General features: G+C 46.9%; 1 protein-coding gene across 10 annotated transcripts in view; it reads left to right on the forward strand.

Annotated features, from left to right (window-relative positions):
• The first annotated feature begins 1,799 nt into the window (after positions 1–1,799).
• The window catches only part of CAMTA1 (calmodulin binding transcription activator 1), an 855,981-nt gene continuing 830,652 nt past the window's right edge, over positions 1,800–27,128 (forward strand). For 8 of the 10 annotated variants that reach the window (XM_045475517.1, XM_045475515.1, XM_045475516.1 and 5 more), the window contains exons 1-2: positions 1,800–2,083; positions 18,318–18,381. In XM_045475517.1, the coding sequence (XP_045331473.1) occupies positions 1,815–2,083; positions 18,318–18,381 (333 nt within the window). In that variant the 5' untranslated portion in view covers positions 1,800–1,814. The remainder of the gene's footprint in view (positions 2,084–18,317; positions 18,382–27,128) is intronic. The other 2 variants (XM_045475524.1, XM_045475525.1) reach the window with 2 other exon arrangements.

A 27,128-nucleotide genomic window follows, 5' to 3' on the forward strand; every position in this document is an offset into this window, starting at 1 on the left:
TTCCAAGTTTTTGTTGTAATAAATACAGTGATCCTATGAAGAATACCTTCACACATATAGCTTTTTTGGCATTTAGTGTTATTTCCTTAGAATAGATTCCCAGAAGCAAGATTACTGGGTCAACAGATGCAGACGTTTTTTATGGCTTTTAATACGTACAGTAAAATTGCTTTTCAAAAGGGTTATACTAATTTTCAATGCCACCAGCACTTTTAAGGACGTTTCACTACTCAAATTGTCAACATAGGTCCTATTAAGAATGCCGATCGATAAAATATTGCACCCTAGTTGTTAAATTTTTGCATTTTTTTGAGGTTCATAAAATTAAGGTTTGTTGAAGAACGAGTGTCTAATACAAAGCATTCTTTTGGGACATCTTTATTCCTGGCAAACTTAAATTTTTACTTGTGAACACTACAAGAACGCATGTTAGGCTTGGCACAGAATTCACTTTGGCAGTCAAATCCGAACGTCAAAATTCTCGAACGAGGACCTTTCGCTGATTCTGCTAGTCGTCTTCAACGGTAGGAAGGGGAAAAAAACCTAACATCTGAGGAATGAAATGTTCCCACTGCAAGCCACGCAAGATCCACACAGAGGGGTTGGAGCTCTGCTTTCCATTCAACTTTTCTTCCTTTTTCTCTTAAACTTGGAGGGCTCAGCCCTTTCTTTGTTTCCGGTATCACCTGCCCACGTGCCCCAGTGCCGATTTCCCTGGGAGGGGGCACTCCGGACCCCGCCACCCCCGGTGGCGCCGGTCCCCCGCGTGCGCACAGCCCTCCGGAGCGGCCGCGGCGGCGCGCGTGTCCCCCGCGGGGTGCTCCTGACCTGTTTCCAGGCTGGCCTCCCACCCCGCACGCAGCGCGGGCGCTGGAACATTCGCTGCGAAGAACCACGACCCTGCACCCAGGACCGAAGGAAACTTGGCCTGCCTCGCCCTCCGGGCGGGCGCGCCGCGGCGTAGCGCTCCTCCAAGGTTTCCTTCGGCGGCCTCATCCTGGGACAGGCAGTTATGAGTCATCGGCTCTGTGGGTCACATGGCCAACGTGACCAAAATAAAGTTTCAGTATTTTAAGCCGCCAGAAAGGGGGACAACGGAGCGCACCGGGGGTGGGGAACGGAAGGCGGGCACCGGCGGGCACGGGCGGACCGGGCACCCGCGCGAGGGGCCGCGGCTGCGCGGGCGCCCGGGCGTGGGGGGGGGAGGGGCGGAGCGCCGGGGGGGGGGAGGGGAAGGGGCGGGGTTTGGCGGGAGGCGCGCCCCTCCCCCACGGCCGGCAGCGACGCCCGGGCTCCCGGGCCGACCGGGCTCCGGAGCGCGGCGCCCGGCCGACCCCGGCCCCGAGGCCCCGGGCCGCGGTGTCCCCCGGCAGCGGCAGGCCGCGGGATTCCGGAGATCCCGCCGCGTCCTCCACTGCCACCGGGACCCCACGCGCCGGCAGCGGCTTCCCCGGGAACGTCCTTCAGCCCCGGGAGCACGCGGGAAAAGCCCCAGCGCGCCAATGAGAGAGCGCCTTCCTCCTGACGGTCACGCTCGGGGGCGGGGCTTCCCTTCGCCGCTCCCGAGTTCCGGGAACCCCCTTTGATTGGTCTGGACGGCCTGGGAAACACTGTAGTAACGCCCAATCAAAGCGCCACGTCTCGGCCTCGAGGAAATATTCGGTGTCGGCCGGGTCCTGACTGGGCAGTTCTTTCCGACTCTGACCACTGGGAAGCTTTGTTTAGGTCCGGAAGGCGGGCTTTCCTGGGAGTGGGTGGGGAGGGGGCGTTGATTCTTGACCAATCCTTTCATTCCGTTGGGTGGTGACCAGCCAATGGGCCGGGCGGATAGGACGCTCCTCCCGGAGAGTAGTGAGACCCCTGGTGCGGGGCGATTGGTGGCGGGCACTATGAGTGGCAGCCGCGCGGCCCAACGGGCGCAGTGCGTGGGCCGCGGGGCGGGGCCAGGGCGGGTGCGCGGCGGCGGCGGGGTGGCTGGGCCGGCGGCGGCGGCGGTACGAGGCGCGCGCTCGGGGTCCCGGTCGCGAGGAGGAGGAGGATGTGGCGCGCGGAGGGGAAATGGCTGCCGAAAACAAGCCGGAAGGTAAGAGCCGGCGCGTGAGGGGCCGGGGGCGGCGCGGCGGGCGGCGGGACCCGGCCCCGCCGGACATCCCGGGCATCGGCGGCGCCGGGCGGGAGCGCGGGGGCGCGGCGGCGGCGGGCGGGCGGGCGCCCCGGGCCGGGGAGGGGGCGGCGGGTGGGGGGGCGGAGCGCGGCCGGGTCCTGAGGTGACTCGCCGGGCGGCGGAGCGCGGCGCCGCACACCCCCACCCGGGGGCGGGCTGGGGCCGGAGGGGCGGGGGGCCGGCGGGCGGGGGCCGGGCCCAGCGAGGAGGAGGAGCCGGCGGAGGGAGGGCCGGCGCCTCCCCCACCCGGACCGGGCATCCCCGCCGCTCCCGGGCCCGCGGCGCGGCCCCCCGCCCCCCGCGCCGGGCCCGGTGGGGGCCGCGGGGCGGAAAGTTTATCCGCCTCGGGCCCCCTCCGGCCCCGCGCCCCGCTGCCCCGGGCCGGTCCCTGTCGGGGGCACGGTCGGCGCTCAGCCCCGCCGCCCCTGGCTCTCGGGCGGCAGGGCCAGGCGGACTCCGTCCAGCATCACCCTCGAGCCCCGTGGGCGCCTCCCAGAGCCGGCGGGGGTCCCCGTGCTTCTCCCCGCCAGGGGGACCCCCTCCTGCTGAGCGTCCCCGGGCCGAAGGGCCTCGTGTGACCCCTCCCCCTTCCCTTCCTGGGAAGGGGGCCTGCGCAGCATCCCCGCCCCTAGCAGTCGTTCCCATCCTACTCCTGCCCTTGCACCCCTCGCAGCCAGGAGGGTGGGGTCTCCGTTTCTATGGCAAGTGAGGATCTCCATACTCCCTTGCCCTTTACCTTCTGTGACCCTGATCCTTCTTTGGCAGAGGGGTCTGTCTCAATCTCTCATCTTCTCTGGAAGCTTTTGGGGCCTCTGCACACCGTCTAGTGACCCTTTTGCCAGGACAAGGGGACTCGGGCTCCCCGTGTTCTTCTTCCCTCCTCACCCAGTGGGTAGTGGGGGCCTGTGCAGCTCTGAAGTCATTTCTAAATAGGAAAGCAGATACTTCTTACAGATTATGCATACTCTCTGCTCACTTTCCTGGGTTAGGGTGAGCTCATTTCCTGAATACCCTTTGAGTTGCCCTCTTTTTCTTAGGGGAGAAACTGGACGTTCCAGAGCTCCTTTCCCCATTTGGCTGTCTCCCCTAGCGTGTTCTCTCTTCTCAGAGTTTCTTGTGTGGGTGTTGGTGGGGGCCAGGGATCAGATGTAGGGCAGGGCTTCCATTGTGCCTGGTACCTGAGTAAGAAGGGGTCACGATGATTACTCCTCTGTGTCTGAGCATAACCAGGTCTGTTTTTGCTTCCGGCCTACTCTTGCCTCCTAGGCGGGGGCAGCGTTCACCAGTTGACACCACCCCACCCGCAACATGGTCACGTGCCCTTGTTTTTTGGCGGTCCCATTACTATCTTCTGTGCAGTAAGAACCTGACTTTGTGCATTCTACGTTCAAGAGTTTTTGAACCTTCCCTGGAAATAAACTTCCCATTTCTTTTTTAGGAGAGCCCATATCCTTGCGGCTTCGGTTTCCCCGTCAGCCATATTTAGTGAGCCTGTTACCTTGACTTTTTCTGATTTTTCTTAAATTGTATTCATGTTGGCTGGGTAAGAAGAAGCCATATGCCTTTCCATCTAGAAAAGGGAGTGTAGACACTCATGTCGCCCACGTGCCATTCGGGAAGGGGTTGCTAGTGTGCTTCTTGTTGTACTAGAACCTTCCTTTGGCCTCGTGTTGTCTCTCATGGGATCTGAACATTTTTTTTTTTTTTTTTTTGATCTTGTAGCTTTCAGGTGAAGGGGAAATTTGGATGCTTTCTATTTTTTTACTGCTCTGGTTCTCTTTTGGCGAAAAACATGATGCCATGCATTTGTTTATACGTACACACGTGTAGGTATGCATTCAGACAAAGTCACATCTGCTGCGTGTACGCGGTAAGTTGGAAGGGTTAGATGGCTAGCTGTGCGTTCTGCGTGTAGGTGGGGACCTTGATGTGTACAGATAGGGACATACGTTACTGTTGTTGGTAACTCTCTAACCTTAGAAGAACCAGAAAACTCACTGATAAATGGCCAGTTCTTACTACTCTCTCATCTGTCATTTGTACTGTATGGAGTAAGCAGAGTGGCATCCTGAGCGTTCACCAAGTCCCCGAGTGCATGAAGTATAGAGTGCTTGCTGATGCACACCAAAACTTAGGCATTCTGAATTTAGGGGTAGTATCCTCTGCCTGATTCTTCGTAGGGTGAAAGGTTCTCATCTTGATCTCTTCACTGCTGTGTAGGGGAAAGAGATTTCGTGTATTTGGGGCATTGAGAGGAGGGGGTGAGAATATGTGTTTCTGCGACAGAACTAGGAATGAGCAGCTGTAAATATGTCGCTGTTTTATTTTGGCCATTTAAATAATTGAGAGAGGTTGTGCACATTAGGAAAAGGTACCTTTGGGAAGGCCCGTGACACTTCATCATCGGGTGGGAGGGACTGTTGTCCATGTTTGTCCTGAGTATCACAGTCTGCCCATTTGGCTCTGGGGCAGGGCGATGGTGGAGCCGCCTCTGGGGCCCCCAGTCCCTTCCCTCCCTGAGCTGGGAATGGCTGCTGGCTGCTGTCACTCAGCAGCAAAGTCTCACTTTTTGACAGGCTTAGTGTGGAGCCTGATCCTCCCCAACAAGCTCTGTCAGACTCTGAGCATTTGGACCTTTAAGCGTTTTTCTCGCAAGGACACTCTCCCTGCCCGGGTTACTGAGGAAGGAGGCAGGGTGATCTGGAAGATTGGGCCAGCGCTAGGCTTTGACTTCGAGACTTTGCCCTTCAGCTCACATGGAGTTACCCGGTGGGCACAATACCCGCTGCCCCAGAGTAGCACTTTTTACCTCCATTTCCGGTTTTTTAAAAAAGTTCTCATGCTGTTGTCATTCTGTCTGTATTTATACTCAGCTTGATGGAATTGTGTATTTTTAGGGTGTGGTATTAACGAGCCTCGGAAAGCGAGAGTTGAGTGCCTGCTGTAGATGTTGGGGTGTGCCCAGGAGAGTGAGCGTTCCCATCTCACTTCCAGTGGTGGATCCCTTCCTGTCCTGCCTACCACCGACTGCCTTCCCAGGTCTCCTGCTAATCGGGGTGCTCCGTACTGTGGGCAGTGGAAGGAAAATGGTAAGGGTTGGAGGAGCACACTTGAGGTTAGCGTGTAAAGTTGGGCTCTTTGAGTTCAAATGCAGTTGTGCTCTGTGTCGCTCGTCCCCTTCGATGATGGGAAGTCCACTTTTCCCTTACTCTGCCAGCGGACAGTGTTCTCTTGCAGCTAGTCAGGCTAGATGGGTTCCCTGAAGGACTTCTCTTTCTCACATCTTCTTGTTAGAACATCCCTCTGTCCTCCCCCTCAGCCCTGCCGCCCCAGCTCTTCGGACAAGGTTGGGTGATTCATGGGACATCTCTTCCCTTGTCTTCCTGAAGACTTACCTTGCTGTTAAATGTTGGGTTTCTCCATCTCCTCATTCAGTGGATTTGGAGTGCGGATGCGTGTATAGCATCCTGAGCTCAAGGTCAGATTGGTTCGGATTTTCCTTTCCAAAAGAGTAGAGTTGCTCTTGTGTGTTCCTGGAGATGTATTCATACGTCCTGCTTACCTGTGTTTTTCCATCTTGTTAGTTTTAGGCTTTTTCTCTAAAATAGCCAATTCTTTAGTGTCAGGTGGTGTTATTTTAATTCTCTGTTTATGCTGGGTCTCGCCCATGTGCCTGGTGGGATTAGACTTTTTTTCTGATTTTGAGGGAGCCCATTTTGTAGGTTAACTTTTTTTTTTTTTTTAACTCTTCCTTCATTGCTTTGGGCCATTCTTCATTTCCCATTTCCCTAGGTTCCCTAGGTTCCGGGAAATACTCGTCGTGTGCAGTTGTACTTCTTCCTGATTTCCTTATGGAAAAAGCAACAAAAGGTGATTCTCCTGCTCTCTTTCTTTCCCCTCGTGGTTGTGTCTGTTGCCTCCTTTGTGGGACCTTTGAATTTGTCCTTTGCAGAGGAGTTGTTTTTGCATCCATGTTCCCATCACTGAGTGCGTGCATTCTGGAGACATTCCCTGAGCTTCAGGGATCTGTGGGTTATGTGACTGTGCTTGAGACCTTTTAGTATGAATGACATTTCAATGAGTCTTGTGTTTATCTTTTTCTATATTCTTTCAAGGAATTCTTTTCTGGGTTTTCATTGTTTGGATTGTAGTCTTACAAAAATATACTCTGAATAGTGTACTATCCCCCAGAACTCTTACCTGCTCCCTGCAGGAGTGGGGGTGTGGGAGAGGGTGGAGGGCAGCTTTCCCCCAGACTGTGTGCAGGGTATGTGTAGAAAAAAGTAAGGTCAGTCTTCTTTTTAAATGGGTAGGCGTAACTTTTAGGTCACTTAGATACGTGGTTGGTGGGAATGCTTGTTTAACACTTGAACAGCAGCCTACCAGGTATAGTATAGAACATACTAGGTCTTGTATAATACAGAAAATCAAATGCATCCTTTGTAGAAAGAAGGGGCAGAAAACTAATTTCCTCTTATGACTGACTGGTATCTTTCATGTCCTCAGATGGTAAGAACTGTATGAGATGCTGTTACACTTTTGCTGCCAGAACGTGTTCTATGTAAATTTAATGCTCAATCGTGGTGACCATTCTTAGGCTAGATACCTGGTATAAATTACCACTACTCTTGTTTGTTTCGTGACTTCGAATATTTTATACTTTTTTGAATAGTACTTTTATTTGTGTCTTGTCTTTAAAAAAATTTTTTTTAATGTTTATTTATTTTTGAGAGAGAGGGAGAGAGCGAGAGGGAGAGAGCGTGAGTGGGGGAGGGGCAGAGAGAGAGGGAGACACAGAATCCGAAGCAGGCTCCAGGTTCTGAGCTGTCAGTACAGAGCCAGACGCGGGGCTCGAACCTACAAGCTGTGAGATCATGACCTGAGCTGAAGTGTGATGCCTAAACCGACTGAGCCACCCAGGTGCCCCTTTTGGGTAAATAATAGTCTCTGATTGTTTTCAGATGTAGGTTTGGCATACAGAATGATGACAGTAATAATAAAGAAGTAACCTGACATGCACTTTTTTTCCATTCTATATTAAATCAGATTTCCCCATTACAATGTCTGTAGAAACCAGTTCTGCTGGTATTTCACTCTTAAGAACTCTTGTTTAGGGTTGTTGTGTGTGGTTTGGCAGTGTCCTTTATTCACGTGAATATGTGACTGAAGAATTTTTGAGGTGACAGGTGATGTGTGTTTCCATTATAACAGATCATTTTCTAAAGTGTTCCGTATCTTCTAGAATCACTTATCATGCCAGTTTTTGATGTTCTAGATGACCTAAGGCCTACCTCCCTTTCCTTCCCACGTGAAGAAGTTTCCTTATTGCCCTTGTCATTGTCATAAAGAGGTATTTGCAGATCTACTGTATTTGTAGCCTTTCGGTTTTTAGTTAAGGGGGGCGCCCACCATTCCTCTCATCCTGTAGCGAGAGGCAGTAGCCCTTCTGTCTCCCGAGGGACAGAGGGATAAAACGGGCTTCAGGCCACAAGGCTGGGGTGATAGTAGTATTTGTAAGTGGAGACCGAGCCCGGGTGAAACACTTTGTCCTTCTGGCGTCTGGGACTCCTCACGTAGGATTTTGGAAATTTGTTTTTGCTGCATTTAGCCAGCTTCCTTCTGTCTCTTTGGCTTGGTAATGGTAAAATTCTTTGGGCAGAGCCAACAAGTATACTACGTTTGGGACCTTGTTCACAAGGAGGTGGGGTCTTCTCATGTTACTGTCATGCTAGCTATGGTCCTTGGTGTGTTAAGGGGTGAGAGTAGGAAGTGTTCTTGTGCTCTGCTTCTTTGGCCACATAACACGAATAGGGCCGCATGGTCATTCACTCTCTTTTCCAGGGTATAGTGTGTCATCTGTCTTTCTCTTTCTTCTTCTTTTCTTTTTTCTTTTTCTTTTTTGCACCCCAGATCAGGTTCAGGATACAGGTTGACCAGACACTATCCAATCCCGTATTTTGTGCCGTCCTCGGATGTAGTGCCCTTCTCCTGTGATTAAGATGCGTTGCCATTCTGTCAAACGCGTGCTCGTCTTCCATTCCGTGATATTTGTCCCGTATTGGTAAGGAGAGTGTTTCTCTGTATCTATTGAGAATGGACACCAGTCCCTGATTTTTCATATGGTGGGACAAAGTAAAAGGTGGTGTTTTTTTCCCCCCATCAGTATGCTGGCTGTGTATGTCTCAGGTTGCATTGCATCTTTCTGCTTTGAGCGCCATTGCTTGTAGAAGGTCATGGGCCTCCTTGTGTAAAGATTGGTAATGCTTCCTGAGCATTTTTTAGCTCATTACCCTGGACTAAAAAAGAAATATTATGTACCCCACTGCAAAGAGAAGCCAAGTGTCAGCCACATTACTTTTCACTTAAAAAAAAAATTTTTTTTTTTAGACGATTGTTTGTTTACTTTCAACTGATGGAGGCGTCATAAGATGGAATGACCGGAGGTATTTTTTGAATAGTTCTTCTACATTCACCCCAGTATTTTGCTCCAGTCGAGTTGCATGTTCTCTTATACACGAGTCCTTTCCCCCTTTTTGGGAAAGTGCAGTCACATTTTATTTTATTTTATTTTTTCCGATTTAGCCAAGCCTTTCAAGTCACATAATGTATCCCTGCCTGAGACTTCGCAGAAAGGCTGGGGGGAGGATGCGCAGGAGTGGGGCTGTGTTCCTCACTCTGCTGTGTGCAGTGTGGTCTTGTAGTTACCGGGGGACAGAGTAACATACTTTGAAAGAGATGTTTGGATCTGAGTTCTTAATGGTTTTAAACTTCTTACTGCTTGGAGACTAATTGACTAACATTACTCTCACCACTAATTTTACTTCTAATGTCATCTGAAGTATCTCCCTCTACCTTCTCTGAAAAGAAAAAAAAAAGCCCCCAAACAGCAATTATAACAAAACCCCAAAAGCGAACCGTGAAGGCGGGCTCTGAGTGTCCCTATTCTGCAGTTCAGTCACCAGTTTGCACGTGTTGCTTAATTGATACTTTTTATGTGTACAGTATTCACTGGGGTGGACATGTGAAAAGCCTTTGGAACACATAGCATTCGGTCATCTAGCGGACCCCACATCATGTCTTTTTGTTTTTCCTTCTAGGTTACCACAAGGTAAGATTGTGTATTGAGTTTCTTAAAAACACTTGCAAAGTGGGTTGTTTTTCCTCCTTCATTTCTGTCTAACCATTGGAGTGAAAACTGGGGTTTGCTTCTCATAAGAATAGTAAGTTACCGTGTTCCTACTTTCATGTTCAGCATCTGCGAGAAAACGGGGAGTCAGCTCCCAGTAATGGCAGTGCGACTAGTCAGGACTCAGGCTTTCTCTCTGTAGCCTGTACGTTATTGTGGAGGTGATTTATGTACTTTAAGCTAAATCTGGTGTCTGTAACATGTGATAAACCAGATGTTTAAGTTTATTTAATCTTTTTTACAGTATGTATTTAACAAGATGTATCTGTGTGTTTTATTAGAATTATACGCATATACAACCAGAGGTAGTCCTGCAACTAAAAACAAAGAGAAAAACAAAGCCTTTCTTTCTAGTTTTGAAAAACAGGCGTTCTCTGTTTTCCCTCATTGGGCTTGATTGAGATTGCCAGGACGCATTTCTGAAGGTATAGTAATACGATCAAGAATTAATATTTTTGAAATTTAGATTTGCTTTTTAATCCTCGTCTGAAAAGTTATTTCTGAGGATGTACGTGTACGTGCCCCATTGGTTTTCTGGGGCACTTGGATATCGAACCACTTGGAAGCCATAAAAAGAGATTGGTATGAAGTGTGAAATTATCAAGTAGAAAAAAGATGCAACAGTGAAGAAAATAGCCATTTATTATTGAAGCTAATCTAAAGTGGTGATTGGGAGTGTAAAGTCAGATATTCTGAGGAAGAATGGAATGCTGGTGGGGTTACCACGTTGAAATTGGCTCACATAGCTATTGTCTAAAGGACACTCCCCAACATGGAGATGCTTGGAAGATAAAGAAGCCTATGGGATTGATTATTTTAAAATGTTAAGTGTTTCTTCTCTTTTTGAAAAATCATTGGAATAAAATAACCCTTCTTAGTGAAGAAAATGTAAACTTTAATGGAAGTTCAGAATGAAATATTTAAAAAGTGAACATAAAAGATAAGGATTTTTTATTGCAAATCCACAAGGGGGTAGTGATGTTCTATCAAAGATATTTGTGGTGGAAATGTGAGATGATCTCTTTGAACGTTTTAGATTTACAGATAAAACCGGTATGTTTGCATTTTAACTTAATAAGATCTTCTTTTTAAAATGTTTATTGGCAAAATTGTTTATTGCTTAAATTAAAAAAAAAATCCCATTTTGGGTGAATGGCTATTTAAGCCGTATGAATGGTAAAGAAGAGACGATGTCCTTGTAGTGTTGGGCTCTGGAGCAAGGTTACCAGGGATTCTGGGGGTCGCTGATTTTCTAAGGATGCAATAATCTTAAATTTCCTGGGAAGCATTGGGCATCTAGGAACCAGTTCCTTAAGTGTCCTTCGTGAAAGGATTTTAGGAAATTGTGTCTAAACTTTACAGAAGTTTGTATTGCGGGTTGTATTTTCAGCCCTGGCAAGAGATGAAAAATGTGAACAGTCCACACCACCAGCCGCTTTTAATAGTTCTAAGTAAATCAAATTTTTATAATCTCTTTTTTTATTAGTTTATATTACATCATTAGATAAAAGCATTTTTTTCCCCTTGCGCATAAAAACTCCAGTAGCTTGCCTGAGGTCATTGAGTCCCACCCCATCGTATTCAGAATTGCTTAAAATTAGGTGGGGTATGTGTGGCAGTGCCAGGTAGTTTTCAGGAAGAACTAAAACTGGATTATGTGCTCTTTTTTTGAACGTGATGGCATGTAGTAGGAGGAAGATTGAAGGTGGGAATAGGACTATATTCTACTTATTTAGAGATGCACTAACTGTACCTTTAAAAAATACTACTTTTAACGGTACCATGAAACAGTTCCATGGTTTAGGAGTTACGCTTGTTGGTGGCATACGCATCGTGTATTTTTCATTTTTGGTCTAAGGAAAAGGTTAATCCAGCCTCTTCTCTTTCTCTTTTTTTTTTTCCACCCTCCCGGTTCTGAGCCAGGGCCTTTTCTGTTTTATCTCCTTTACTAAATGGCTGGCGATTTACCATCCCAAAAGGTACACTGTTTCTTCACAGACTACCCTGAGCTCTGCCGGGAGCTGAACTATGACGTCAGCACTTTCATTCATGAATTTGCTCTTCTAACTCTCTTTTCTCCTTCTGTATTCCTGAACTGACTTCTGGCACAGGCACAAATCAGTTTACCATTAGTCAGCCCATAAATCAGCGATAAAAGGTAAAACAAAAGATAAGATACTGGGGTTGTTTCGATAGAGCTCTAGTTGCTCATGCTGATTTGCATCAGTGTCGTTTGGACAGGGTTTCTGGCGAAACAGATTGAAACCTAAAAACAGTCCGTTTGATTACTTCATGATTTTGCGGACTGAGCGGTGTTGCCCGCATATCGACGCCACGGCTTTGCTCCTCCGTGAAGTTCAGAGCCCTCTGCTGCAGTTCCTTTGTCATAAAGTCGCATTTTGGTTGCAGTTTGACTAAAGTGGAGGAGCTCCTGTAAATTTGGAGAGGTGAGGCCTGGATATTAAGTTATGTTCCACACAAATTGCTTTTGGAATGCATTTGGATTTCTTTCTTTTTTGGGGGGGGCGGGGCATTGTGTTGGCCTTGAAATATTTTCAATAACTGTTGCTTGAGACTTCTGTTTTCAGTAGGTGGTAGTTAACTGTCCTGTAAGGAGCGTGCTGCCCCCCCACTTGCTGCTACCCGTGTCTGAGCAGGTTTTCTGTCCCCTCCCCCCCTGCCCCTCAGCTGGGTGGCGCAGCCCCCCCTCCAGGGTCCTCTCTGTAGCCCTGAACGCCCGTTTCTCCTGCAGGGAGGTCACTGCAGGGAGGTCACTGCTTGTAATTTAGTACTGCGTGAGAGCAGTTCTGGAAGAAATCTTATTTGGAGTTTTCCTCTGCAGGGCCGAGTTTGAGGCTGAGCCTCCGGCGTGTGGCATCTTTCAAGCCTCCTGTAGTTGATGAATGGTGAGCTTTAAAAAAGTTCATTTTCTCTGCTTTCTCGGGGGTGTGTTGACTTTCTAGATATTTAATTGCCAAGAAACATTTAGAGATAAAGTGTGTTATATTTAGAAATCATTTTAGCGCAGCTACAATTTATGGTTAGAGTAGACGATTCAAACTGCAGCCATTTTGATTGATAGCCAGTGTTGCTCCTGAGATGACTTTTTAAACCTCCTGGCGACTCCGGAGAGACCGTCTCCTCCCGTCCTGAGTGAAACGAGAGCTTCGCGTTCCTTTCGTTCCCCAGAGAAGCGTGTGGTCTCTCGCTTCGCTTTGCCCTCCACCTGGGTGCTCTATGAACAAAGATAAGAGCAAGTAGCTGTGAATGAGCATTGGAAGATGACTTAAGTGATGTTTGTTATTTTCTCTAAGAACTAGGTCGTTTTATTTTTTTTATTTAAAAAAAAAAAATTTTTTTTTTTCAACGTTTATTTATTTTTGGGACAGAGAGAGACAGAGCATGAACGGGGGAGGGGCAGAGAGAGAGGGAGACACAGAATCGGAAACAGGCTCCAGGCTCTGAGCCATCAGCCCAGAGCCCGACGCGGGGCTCGAACTCACGGACCGCGAGATCGTGACCTGGCTGAAGTCGGACGCTTAACCGACTGCGCCACCCAGGCGCCCCAGAACTAGGTCGTTTTAAAATTGTTTAAGCGTAACTTCTAGGAAGGAACCTAACTGTAAATACTACCGAAGAAAGGAATATTGAGTGGTGGAGGGTCTCTGTGAACATTTGCTCACTTTCAGAACTGTGTTCGCTTCAGATTTATGAAGAGTTACGGGTTTTGATCTCGGATTGCACAACATTGGGAAGACTTGCTGTGGTTTTGTCATCTGACCCAAACAGTGTAATATTCGTCCTCTGGTCGTGAAGGCTTAGGTTTCCTACGTGGCTTTTAGCACAAGCCCACTGTGACCCCCGCTCCTGCTCCTCTCTCTTAGAGCCAGGAACCTGGCAGGTAGGACCCAAGGACTCCAGCTAGCGGTATATTTGCTGCCGTCCTTGCTGCCGTGTCTGTATGCCACGTGCTAGAAGCCTCTTCCCTGGGCCTCTGCAGCCTTCTCTTCTTACCAGATTCTTCTTCATCACTCTTGGTTCTGGCCCACTTCCCGTCCTGCTTTCCCTCGACTTAGGGTCTTGTGTACTGAGTTAGTTGGTGATAATTTTGAGATGATTCATGTGTTGGGTAAAGGGTTGTCCTAGTGATGACCTCTAAAGTTCCTTCGCATCCTCACTTAGGATGGACAGAAAGTGAAATTGAATGTATGGAATATGTTTTATGGCTCCTTTGCTGGTTTGCAGCTCTTCTGTGTAACTTCGTCTCTTCTTTTTTTTTTTTTTTTATTTAAAAAAATTTTTTTTTTCAACGTTTATTTATTTTTGGGACAGAGAGAGACAGAGCATGAACGGGGGAGGGGCAGAGAGAGAGGGAGACACAGAATCGGAAACAGGCTCCAGGCTCTGAGCCATCAGCCCAGAGCCCGACGCGGGGCTCGAACTCATGGACCGCGAGATCGTGACCTGGCTGAAGTCGGACGCTTAACCGACTACGCCACCCAGGCGCCCCTCGTCTCTTCTTTTTGAGGTACTTGCTCCAGGTCAAGAATTAGTATTTTTGGCTCAAGCTGTGCAGGAGGAGTTTGAACTATAGTTACTGATGTCCTTCTTCCAGGTGTACGAAGAGGACTTAATTTTTTAGGTCTAACACCTGTCATGAGTATTTACTTTAAAAGATGTAAAACATTATTAAAGTTGTTAAAGATGCGCAGCACAGAGACGTTCCCTATGCCACATTTCAGCTCTTTATTCTGATGTGGAGGAGAGCTCCCAGTGGTGGAGAAATAGACTGACATATCGTATGAGTACAGATGAAGATGTGGCTGCTAACCTCAGACTTTTTGTGTTTAAGGTAGTCTTACTTATATTCATTTAGTTGTGTTTTCTGGAGTTGGTTGATACAACGTTTGTGAGTATGTATAGATTGCTAGTAGTTCAGTAAATAGGACTCTTCCTATTAAGAAGCTCATGGATTTGGGGTGCCTGGGTGGCTCAGTCAGTTAAATGTCTGACTCTTGATTTCAGCTCGGGTTATGATCTCACAGTTCATGAGATCGAGCCCCACGTTGGGCTCTGCACTGACAGCACAGAGCCTGCTTGGGATTCTCTGTCTCCTTCTCTCCTTGCTTCTCTGCCCACTTATACTCTCTCTCTCTCTCTCTCTCACAAAATAAATAAATAAACATTAAACAAAAAACCTCGTGGATTGGGGAGTTAGTTTCACTAACTGATCATGTAGGATCTTCTCTTGGGCATGCTCCCCATATGCTACAGAAATGGCATTTGGAGAGGCCTTGAATGTAATTTGTATTTTAAACTTTTTTTCATATTCAAAGGTACTGAGGGGAACGTTCAAGTTTCTGGTCTTCTTGTCAACATTCTTTGCCCTATCCTTTCTGTCTCTGCTGTTAAGAAATGTGCTGGTCGGATCATTTGCTTTGACAGAGTTTCTGATGGAGGTTTCTTCCTGATTTAATTTTATCGATAGATGCCATTGTGCTTAAAGAGAAAGCTAATCATGAACCGAAGGTGGTGCGTGGGCACCCAACATTTTTGAAGTACTTGTTTTTCTTCCTAGGGGTCCTCCAGAAATTGACCATAGATTGCTTGGCCAGATTCAAGGTCCAGAGATTTATTCCAGGCATCCTGGGAGGCAAGGCACATCAGTCTTTCTCCACTGAATCTGATTATTCTACATGTGACCCATTGTCGCCTGTCCAGGTGTCTTCTGATGCAAATCGGGTGATAGTGGCAACCTTTCTAACTGGCTGAGTATCCTTGACAGCTGTTATCTATCCTGTCCAGGTATTTTTAGTCTCTAGCCTCTGTGGCCACGTCTAGAGGAACCGAGAATGAATTCAGCTGCTCTGGGGCTGCTCCACGCTGTTGGATGTTCTCGGCTACCTGCCTCACCAGCCTGCTCAGTACCACCTCAGTGAGGTTCTTTGCATTTGATGAAGGAGCATAAACAGAAATCACCTGTTTAATAAGAATGGAAAATTCCTGATTTTCAGGATGCTTTTCAAAATAAACAATAGCGGGGCGCTTGGGTGGCTCCGCCGGTTAAGAGTGTGACTCTTGATTTCGGCTCAGGTTATGATCTCCTGGTTGGTGAGGTCGAGCCCCATGTTGGGCTCCGCACTGACAGTGATTGGGATTCTCTGTCTCCCTTGCCCTGTGCTCCTCCCCTCTGTGTGTGCATGCGCACGCTTTCTCTCTCAAAATAAATAAACTTGAAAACACCCAGACAGGGGTGCCTGGGTGGCTCAGTCGGTTGAACGGCTGACTTTGGCTCAGGTCATAAGCTCACAGTTTGTGAGTTCGAGCCCCGTGGTGGGCTCTGTTGTCAGCGCAGAGCCCACTTCGGATCCTCCGTCTGCCCTTCTGCTCCTCCCCTCTTGTGCTTCCTCTCTCTCTCTCTCTCTCTCAAAAACAAATAAAAAACATTCAAAAAAAAACCCCAAAATAAAAACAAACAATGGTGAGTGATGACGTCGTACAACAATGAATGTGCTTAATGCCCCATATCGTATACTCAAAGTTATTTGGTAAATTTTGTGTTCTGTATATTTTACCACACACTCCAGATGGATTCAAAACCTAATGGAAAGAGTAGCTATAAGGTCTTAAACAATAAATATTTGACAATATTTTTATTACCCCAAGGTGAGAGATTGTGCCTTAAATAGTGTGTCAAAATCTCTCGCACGCAAACATGCACCATAAATAAATGATAGTAGTCAGGCCCTGAGGTTTATTTCTATAAGAAAGTAGATGCTATGACACTTGAGGTCGGGAGAGTAACAGGCCCTACTTTAGTTAGAGCAGTTTTTAAAAAGTAAAAAAAAATTTTTTTAATGTTTGTTTATTTTTGACAGCACGCGAGAGAGACAGCATGAATGGGGGAGGGTCAGAGAGAGGGAGACACAGAATCAGAAGCAGGCTCCAGGCTCTGAGCTCGGGGCTCGAACTCACGGACTGCGAGATCATGACCTGAGCCGAAGTCGGACGCTCGACCGACTGAGCCACCCAGGCGCCCCTTAGTTAGAGCAGTTTTGATGGCAAGGGACACAAGCCATTCAGGTTGGTTCGGTGACGGTGGTTTATGTATAAGAAGAGCTAGAAGCACTCTCCAGCCTCCCAGGACACACTGACGTGCAGCTAGACGGTCTGGGAACTGCCCCTGGAGACTGAGGTCGTAGACTTTTCCTCTAGAGACGCCTTGGGCTGAGCCGGGGTCTCTTCTGTGACACCACATGTCCCAGCTCTGCTGTTACCTGTGTTTCTCCTTGCAGATGAGATTTCTTTACTGCCATGTGGCTTCCTCGTTCCACCGTAGCCTGCCACGGCCCCCGGCGTGGCTCCTGTATATCCTCGCTCTGGTCCTGGTGCTCGCCATTGAATGGCTCTGGCCCCGAAGGCTCGTATTTAGAATACTCCAGACAATTGGACTGACTGCTCTCGGCCAGGTGTTCATCCGGGTCTACTCGACAGCGAAGGAGGGTTGGTTACGGTCCATGGACCTGCTGACCGTTCAGAGGGGGCAGAGGGAATCGTGTGAGAAGGGTTCGGTAGCGTGGGGTCTTGGCATCTTATACTCTGCCTCCGATAGTGCGAGAGAAGGATTGACTCCACAGTGGACTTACGTTCGGTTGCTCTAGGGAGTAAACTGCAGAGGAAGTGTTCGCTGTAGCTACAGGTAGGAGGCCAGGTGTCCTTGGCCAGCCAGCCTAGGTGTGCACAGAGTAAGTCAGCAGTGTGAATGAGTGACTGCCCCAGGGCTTGTGCTCTGAACGTTGGTGATGCAGGCAGGACACGCTGGAACGAGATGGTCTCGGCAGTGTTTGCCGTGTGTGGTTCTCAGGTAGAATAAGGCAGTTTGGGGATGCCATTGGCATCTGAGGTTTTCCACAGTTAGGATACTTGGGTGGGTTTCCTTAATTTTCTTGTTGCTGTGGAACTTGGTAAGTTGGAAACACGCATCCTAAGTAAGAAGAGGTGGTGTGCGGTGAAGAAAACAGCAAATAGCCTCTGTTGAAGTGCACGTGGCCACGGGTAGGCACGCTTGTTTGGCTTTTCCTTGGTATGTCCTTCTCGCCTCTACTCTGGTTTTTCTTGATTTTACAGGGTAGGCAGGTGGAGGTAGGTGAAAGGCCAGTAGATTGGGGGTACTGTGTAAAGGGCTAATCGTCTGCACGATGAATTTTCTGAATACACAGCACTTTAGTGATTGATGTTTTGTAGTGGTGACCCTCGAGCATATGGAGAAAAGCAACATTTAGTGTGTTCTGCTTAACAAGAGAGTAAAGAACATAACATTTTAAAGAAACACAACCAACCATCAAAGTGGTTTTTAGGAGTTAAAGCGATTAGATACATTAGATACATTTCTTTTGTAGTAACAGCTTTATTGAGATGTAATTCATATACCATAAAATTCAGCTTTTAAAATATACAATTCAGTGGTTTTTATTATATTCACACAGTTGTGCAACTCTCACTACTGTCTAATTCCAGAATGTCTTCTTCACTCCCAAAAGAAACCCCTACCCGTTAGTAGCCACTCTGTGTTCCTCCCTCCTCCCAGCTCTAGGCCATCAGTAATCTGCTTTATGTATTTGCCTTTTCTGGACATTTCTTAGAAATGGAATCCTACGATGGGTGGCCTTTTGTGACAGGCTTCTTTCCCTAAGCAAAATGGTTTCAAGGTTCATCTGTGTTGTAGTATGTATCAGAACCTTAGTCCTTTTATGGGGAATAATACTATACTATATAGATACGCCACATTTTGTTTATGCATCAATTGATGGGCATTTGAGTTATTTCTACTTTTTGGCTATTGTGAATAATTTCGCTATGAACATTTGTGTACAGGTTTTTGTGTGGACATGTTTTCAGTTTTCTTGGGTATATACCCAGGAGTGGAATTACAGGGTCATGTGGTAACTCTGTGTTTAACTTTTTCAGGAACTGCCAGACTGTTTTCCAAAGTGGCTGCATCATATTACATTGCCGCCAGCAATGTTTGAAGGTTCTAATTTCTTCACATCGTTGCTAATACTTGTTATTATCTGTCTTTTTGATTATAGCCATTCTTGTGGATGTGGAGTCGTATCTTACTGTGGTTTTGATTTGCATTTCCCTAATGACTGGTGATGCCTATCATCTTTTCCTGTGCTTAGTGGCCACTTGTGTGTCTGCTTTGGAGAAATGTCTGTTGAAGTCCTCTGTCCATTTTTAAATTGTTTGTTGTTTGGCTGTTGGGTTGTAGCTGTTCTTTGTATATACTGGATATCAGTCCTTTATCGATGTGCGATGTGCAGATGTTTTCTCCCATTCTGTGGATTGTTTTTTTCATTTTCTTGATAGTGGCCTTTGAAGCACAAAAGCTTTAAGTTTCAAGTTCAATTTATCTGTTTTTTGTTGCTTGTGCTTCTGCTGTCATAAGCAAGAAACTACTGCCTAATCCAAGGTCATGAAGATTTATATCTATGTTTTCTTAAAAAATTTTTTTTTAACATTTATTCATTTTTGAGAGTGAGAGAGACAGAGCGTGAGCAGGGGAGGGGCAGAGAGAGAGGGAGACACAGAATCAGAAGCAGGCTCCCGGCTCCGAGCTGTCAGCACAGGGCCCGACATGGGGCTCGACCTCATGGACTGCAAAATCATGACCTGAGCCGAAGTCGGACGCTCAACCAACTGAGCCACCCAGGCGCCCTGTATACCTGTGTTTTCTTAAAAGAGGTTTGTAGTCTGAGCTCTTACATGTAGGTCTCTGATTCATTTTGAGTTAATTTTTGTAATTTTGTGACATATGTAGGCTGCCAACTTCATTCTTTTGTACGTGGATATCCAGTTGTCCCAGCCCCATTTGTCAAAAAGAGCATACTTTCTCCATTTTAAGTTTCTTGAGATCCTTGTCAAAAATCAGTTTGCCATGAGTGTGTGGGTTTAATTTTGGAGTCTCAATTCTGATCCATTGATGTGTATGTCTTCCCTTATGCCAATACCACACTGTCTTGATTACTGGTTAAGTTATAGTTAACTCTGCAGTTATGTTTTGAAATTGGGCAGTGTCTCTCTCCCAACCCTGTTCTTCTCTTTCAAAATGGTTCTGGCTGTTCTGAGTCCCTTGAATTTCCATATGAATATTAGGATTGGCTTGTCAGTTTCTACAAAAAAGGCAGTTTTGATATCAATAGGGATTATGTTAAATCTGTGGATCAACTTGGGGAGGTTAAATCCTTTTTATGAATCCGGGTCTGCTGTTTGCTTTGGGAACGACCGGTAACTCAAGCAGCCAAGCATCTTACCTTAAAAGGAATATTGTTGTTTTAATTTATTAATATAGTAGGCTGCTTTGGTTGAAACACTGTAATTCACTTTTAGGCTGGAATTGGACTTCCCAGGTTCCAAGAGAGCAAATAGCTATTCGTATATCCTGTAGTTTGGCTTGTGGTGTGTGTTCTTCCGACGTGAAAGTTTGCTGGTAGCATGCTTGTTTGCAAAACATGTGATATTCTGCTTAACACTGGTTCTGATTAATAAAGAATTAACAGATTCCACGTATGAATATTTAATTATCAAAGAGAATGCGTTACTATGAAATTGTGATGTTAAAATTCATGTAATTGTTATTGTCAGATGTGTCAGAAGAGAGTTTAGGGTCTTGTATTCCTGTGGGGGCCCTGTGACTATCAGTTATTGTTAATACCCTAAAGTCGGGTCATTTACGTGACAAGTAATAATAAAGTGCCAGGCACAGAGAAGGACAGACACTGCCCCTGTCCTCATGGAGCTGACTGGGAAACTGACAGTAAAAGTGCCATGTGCCACGCAGGGCTCTGTGTCGTGAAGGCGAGTGCATGATGAAGGGATTGACTGACCCTGTGGGGCTGGGGGAGGCCTCTTGAGTTGAGCTCTGAAGCAAAGTGGGAATTAATTGAGAGAAGAGTGAGGAAAATGTTTCAGGTAATCGGATGAGCTGGTTAGTGAGATGTGCGGGGATGCTCTGGTTATAGTCTGGCTTTTTAAAGCTTCTGAGAAAAAGGATGTGAAGTGACGACTTCACATGGCTCTGGTCTTTACTCTGCCCCTTAAGTGCCCTGTGACTTTGCACAAGTAACTTTTCTGAGCTTATTTACTTAATGTCTTTTAATCTTACGAAGCAGTGCATAACATTTTTACTTAGAGGTATTTCTATGAAAACGTAAATCTAGGCTTTTGGTTGATTGTATTTATAGAATTCAAAAGTAATTACTTTTTCATGATCTCCCATGGTTGGTTACTTAGGAATGCAGTACTGGTAAACTGAATATTTTCCTGAACGTTTTTCCCAGTCTTTGGAATTGGGATTCACTTCAGTTCATACACACCCCAGAAGCTTCCAGTCTACAGAGCAGCAGATACGGATGTGACTCATTCAAGGCAGGTCATAGAAAATGCTTTCAGCAGGCACTGGGGGGACCTGAGAAGACTTCTTAAAGGAGGTAGAATTTGACCTAGCATCACTGGTTTGCAAACATGGTAGTTGGGGGAGAAATTCCAAGCAGAGGGAATGGAACAAAGAAAGGCACAGAGCCAGGAGAGTACAAGGTGGCTGGAATTCTGGGCGCATGTGGGTAGATGAGCCTGGAGAAGTAGGTAGGGGTCAGGTTGCAGGGGCTCGGAAAGTCAAGACCGAGGAGTCTGGATTTTATTTTGTCTGCTCTGGGACAGAGGCATTTAGAGCCTTATTATTTTTCCTTAGCATAGGAGTGGGATTGACTGGATAAAGTCACTTCTCCTTGAAGGTGCTAAGAAGGGCCACCTGCTTACATCTCCAGCTTCTTCTCCATTCTCCAGCCGTGTTGAATTTTTCTAGATTCCGATTGGCAGGAGCACCATGCTTTCTCTTGGTTTTAGGCCTTGTACCTTGCCACTGCCTCCGCTTAGACGGTGCACCTCCCTCTAGAACACACGCATACATCCCCTTACGTGTGCTCTGCTTTACTGACGCTCCTTGTCCTCTGGGCTTCACTCTAAATGAGACTTGTCCAAGAAGCCTTGTTGACCTTGCCTCTCTTTTCGGACTGGAATGTATGCCCTTCCTGTGTGCACCCACAGCACTTTATGGTTTTCCATGTTTAGGCATATTTAAGTTTGTATGGGAGTTGCTTGTTTATTTCTTTTTCTCCCTCCATTAGGTGTACAATCTAGAGTCAGAGACTTGAGTACCTGGCGCTTAGGATGGGCTTAGTAAATGTTTGTTGGTTGAATGAGTGAATGAACGAAGATGAGGGACTGGAGTAGGGAGGAAAAAGCTTCTGGCAAGAATGTGTGTAGAAGTGGATTGGATAGGGGCGCCTGGGTGGCGCAGTCGGTTGGGCGTCCGACTTCAGCCGGGTCACGATCTCGCGGTCCGTGAGTTCGAGCCCCGCGTCGGGCTCTGGGCTGATGGCTCAGAGCCTGGAGCCTGTTTCCGATTCTGTGTCTCCCTCTCTCTCTGCCCCTCCCCCGTTCATGCTCTGTCTCTCTCTGTCCCAAAAATAAATAAACGTTGAAAAAAAAAAATTAAAAAAAAAAAAAAAAAAGAAGTGGATTGGATAAAGGAGTGAGCGTGACTGAGTCTGTGTGTGTGAGAGAGACACAGTGTCGTGGGCCTTGAAGGATGAGCACAGTTGGGGATGACTCCTAGCTTTTGAACCTCCACAGCTGAGGTTAGGGAAGGCTGCTAACCGGGATAGGCAGTCCAGGGGGATGTGTTTTGGAGACTGGACGCAAATGTGTCGGTTGTCTTTTAGACTTAATACCTGTACGATATGGCCTTCCAAATATGGGTCAGAAATTAGGGGAGTCATTCTTGTCCCTGTGTGTTTTTCTTTTTCATTGGGCACTTTCAGAGGGCAAGTGGGCTGTGGTGATGGGAGTCCTTAGAGAGTAGCCTCGTTGGCACAGGGCAGGGTGGGAGCAGGGTAGTGAGTAGACCTGGAGGGGTAAACAGAGATACGTTTGCAGGGCCTCTGGTAGAGCACGCAAGCTTCATGAAAGTAGGGACCTTGTTTGTCTCGTTTATTGTTAATATCTCTGCCCAGAACAGTGCCAGTTGGTTGAATGAATGAATCAGCTCAAAAGAATTGGAAGACCTAGTAGTGAGTAAAATTGTCATGGGAGAAGAGAAGGGGCATGAGAATGGAAGTGTGTCACCAGAGAGCAGAGGACCAGTGGACACTGAGAAAGAATGGTCAGGGGTAGTAGAATAAGAAGAATGTGAATGCAGAGGGTTGCAAGGAGGCTATCAGTTGTGATGCTGCAGAGAGTTTGGGCAGAATGAAGACTGAGAAGAAGCTATTGATTTTGTCAGTTTGGGAGTGAGTTGAGAGAATGAAAAAGAGGTGGTGGGAGGGCAGATAATTCCTTCAAGGACTGTGGTGATAAGTGCAGAGTGCTGGTGAACGTGGTAGCGACATGATGATTGAAGTCTCTGCTGAGAAGAGACGTCACTAGGGCCTGACGGACTGTGGCTGTGCTTGTTATCGGTTGCTGCTGTAACAGTTACCATGTACTTAGTGGCTTAGAACAGGATCCTGTTATTATCTGATCCTGTGGGTCAGGAGTTTAGTTAGGGCTTTGCTAGGTCCTCTGCTTCAGGGCCTCACAAGCCTGCAGCCAAGGTGTTTGGCCAGGGCCGGGGTCTCATTTGAAGGCTCGACTGGGGAAGGATACTCTTCCAAGCTCACGCAGTTCGAAGGATTCACTTCTCTGTGGGTGGTGGGACTGAGGGCCTCAGTTCCCGGCCTCACGGGCCTCTCCAGCACGGCAGCCCGCGTCGTCACAGCCAGCGAGGGAGAGAGTCTGCGAGCAAGACAGAAGGCACCACCTGTATCACCTGATGATGGAAGTGACATCCTGTGACCTGTGCCATGTCCTGTAGGGCGGGAGCAGGTCACTAGGTCTGGCGCACACCCACGGGGAGGAGTTACACAAGGGTGTCTTAAGTGTTAACATCAAGAGATGGGGTCATGGAGCATCTGCTCATAGAGTTTGTCTTCACAGAAGAGAGGGACGATGGCAGTGGAAGGCATAGGACTGTTCTTCAGAAAGAGACCCTGTAGGATGCAAATGACAGAATGGGAACTTTTAAAGAGGGAAGTTTTGGAGGTGAAGTTCCAGGTGAGGGTTCAGATCTAGTCACGTTGGAGACATTTCTCAGGCAACCTTCCCTGGCCTCTTTCTTCGTCCCCTGACAAGGTGGGCAGGTGCCTCTTGAAGTGCTCATTCCTGTTAAACCAGTTAACAGACTGTATTAGGATTGCCATTGACAAACCCTTCTGCCTTGCTAAAATTGAATTATGTACCAGCAAATTTTTGGTCAGTGGCTATATCTGTCTTGTTTGCCTTAGGATGTTGGTGAGGACCAAATGAGGTAATTGCTGTGCAGGTATTTTTTTGAATGTAAACTGGTGTGCAAACAAAGGTATTAAATTGGGTGTCCTCTCCCTTGCCCCCACGTTCAGTAGAAAATGTGGACTTTAATGTACATTTTACTTGTTAATGTGGGTTTATTATGTTGTACTTAAGTTACTGAACTGGGCTTTATTTAATACGGTGCTATTTTTAGGGCCTTTTGAGTAGTGTTTGCTTTTATGATGAATGACCCCAAACTGCTGTACCTTTCAAGCCCTTGTATCCAGTTTTTATTGTGTGTAAAAAAAAAAAAAAAAATCTGTTCTTGCTGTCCCTTGTCACTCTTGCTTCTCCCGACCTGTCAATTGCTAGCTATCCTTTCTCCTTCTGATTTGTTTCTGATCTTCATGGGCTTGGCAACCTGATAATTAAGCTTATTAGAACTGTGAGTAGTTTAATAGTAATCAAGCTTAGGAATACGGATCAGAGAGTCCTCCTCACAGTGAAGTATGGGAGCTTTTGTGCGTGGACTTTGTAAAAAATCTGTTTTGGCCTCGGAGCATGTCTTGGCTTCCTTCCTGGCTCTGGCTGTGTGTGGATTAGGTGAGGTTCCCATGTAGCCTGGTTCCATCCGGGGGAGTGCGGCTGCCATTTTCTTGGCCTATGCCTCATTGCTGTGTTACGAGACACGGTGTCATTCTCCCCTTTAGTTTTGATGAGGTTTTAGTCCTTGGGCAGTAGCAAGTAGTGACAGGTGATGGGTGGTCTGTAGTTCACAGACCAGAAAATGTTTGAGAAGCCCAGAAAATCTTCCCACCAGATCAACGTCTAGGCCTGTGTGGTAGCCTTGCAATATCCTTGTTAGCCTTTTCCTTCAGGATGCTGAGCTCCCAGCCCAGGTACTCGATATTCCTGGACCTCCCTCAGTGTCCTCACTTGCTTTGGCTTTTCCGTCAGACTGCCTTGTCTACTTGCTCTGCCCAAACTTCCGTGCTGTGTCTTTGTGGAGCAGTGTTCTGCCATCATCGGGGAGAGAGCCTTTGAGCTCTTCTGGAGACCGCATGGGCGTGTGTGGGAAGACCTGCTCCTGGGTCTTGCTCTGCTCCTTTTTGGCCAATGGCCTTGTCAAGCGTCTACCCGTGCTGTGGTGTCTCCCTTTCTAGAACAGGCGTCGTGTCTGCTCTGCTACCTGCTGGGACCAAAATAGGATTCTAGGTATGAAAGTGCTTGTTACGTGTGCATAGTATCAAATAGAGTGCCTAGGGGCGCCTGGGTGGCTCAGTCGGGTAAGCGTCCGACTTCGGCTCAGGTCATGATCTCATGGTTCGTGAGTTAGAGCCCTGCATCGGGCTCCCTGTGTCAGCAAAGAGCCTGGAGCCTGCATTGGATTCTGTGCCTCCCGCTCTCTTTGCCCCTCCCCACTCGTGTTTTTGTCTCTCTTCCTCTCTCAAAAATAAACAAACATTGAAAAAATAAAAAAACCCAAGTAGAATGCCTAGTTTATCGGGCTGATTTTGTTGATATTTTATAGTGCTCTGTCTTTGAAGAGTTAAAAACCATTGTTATCATTAGTGCTAGTAATAAGTGCAAGTAAAACAATGTAATTTTAAATTTCATATAGTTTCTTTCCGGATGTGTTCTGCTAGAATCTATTTGTGCAAATGTGGACATTTAATAAGCGCTCTTTGATTATTTTCAGAATATTGAGTATACTGGCTTCCTAGCCAAATTAAATTTATGAAAATTCTAATGATACTGTGATTCATATCTAGAAAGAATAATTTTTTTTTCATTCTGAAATCACTTTAAATACGCTTTACATGAATCTCTGGTAATAGCGAATCAATTAATGTGATTTCTCAGGTCATAAATCAGGCTTGATATATTGTTCCTCTGTAAGTTTCTTAGGACTTCAGCTGTTTTGTGGTCTGTTTTAGCTAGTTGTTTGCTTTTGAACTCAATTCTGGGTGTTGAACTCAATTTGAGAGCCTAAAATGGTTTGTGCCCCAATTACCTTGGAGGTTACCACTTCACTTTTTTATTGAGCCTGCCTTGGTAGTAGGGAGTCAACCACCTATCAGCCGGTTTTCCTTTTAACTTGAGTACATACTTTAATTTTGTCTCTGTCCCATAGGAATGTTGGGAAGGTTATTATAGTAGTGCCTATGGTATATTTTAAACTTCTTGAAAAGAGGTAATATGTGAGCACAAAATATTTTTGTACTGTACCGCCTAATTTTTTTCTCCACTAACCTTTTGTGGTTCAGAAAGAAAAAGGATAAAGTTACTTGTGTTTAGGGGTACACTCTCAGAGATCATTAGCCCGATTTTACGGAGCGTCTCCAGAGCATGCCTTCGCCAGACCTCGTGTTCCTTTTTGTTCAGCAGACCTGTGCTCTCGCCAGAAATGTTAGCATTGGGCCTCTTGGTGTCTTGTGAATGCTGTTGAGTATTTTTACCCCTTAGTTCTTCTGAGTTGGTCTAAAGTAGCTTTTGTCTTACTGCTTGCTCGTCATGGGACCAGAGGATGGGTGGCTACTCAGGGCAGCATTAGGGGAGGGAGAGAGGGTCTTAAAAAGGCCGATGGCTTCAGTAAATCCCACCCACACCGTCATAAGACATGGGGCCACTCTCTTTTCTTTTCCACAAGCTCCTGGGAATGTCATTCATCTGGGAATTCAACAAACATTTGCGCTTCTGTTGTGTGTTAGACATTAAGTATTAAGTACTGGAGATACCGGGACGAAGGAGCCTGACATCCCTTTAAGGATGCCCTTGAGATCATCTTATTTTGAGTATGTTAGAAAAATATTTGTCAGAGAAGAAAAGCTACTAGATTGGTTTTAGATGCTGGATAGCCTTAGGGATTGAAGGTGGAGTTGTAGGTTAACAGAAGACATTTCTGAAAGGAGTGATTCTTCTGTAATTAAAAACACACACACACAAATGGCCTTGTTCAAGGGACTGGTAGCTGATCAAGAAATCCATCTCCTCTTCCTGGGCAGGTAGCCAGACCACATTTCCCAGCCTCTCTTGCAATTAGGCGTGGCTTTGTGGCCAAAGTCTAGCCAATGGAACGAGAGCAGGGAAGTGTGCCACTTCCAGGCCTGGCCCGTAAAACCCTCCAGGCATGGTTATCCGGGCGCTTGCCCTCTTTGCTGGCTGGGGCAGAAGAGCCCAGTGACCTGGGAGGGCGCCTGCCACGGGATGGAAGGAGCCCGGGTGCCAGAGCCGCTGCTGGTAGGGGAGCCCTCTACTGATCAGGAACACCCGTTTTGGACTTTACACCAGCAAGAAGTAAATATTTATAGTATTTGAGCCATGGTACAGTTTGCTCTGAGTAGCCTCCCTAACTGATCCAGGTGTACTGCCTGGAACGCTAGGCAACACTGG

Source organism: Leopardus geoffroyi, chromosome C1 (genome assembly GCF_018350155.1).
Source record: "Leopardus geoffroyi isolate Oge1 chromosome C1, O.geoffroyi_Oge1_pat1.0, whole genome shotgun sequence".
NCBI classification, from domain to species: Eukaryota; Metazoa; Chordata; class Mammalia; order Carnivora; family Felidae; genus Leopardus; species Leopardus geoffroyi.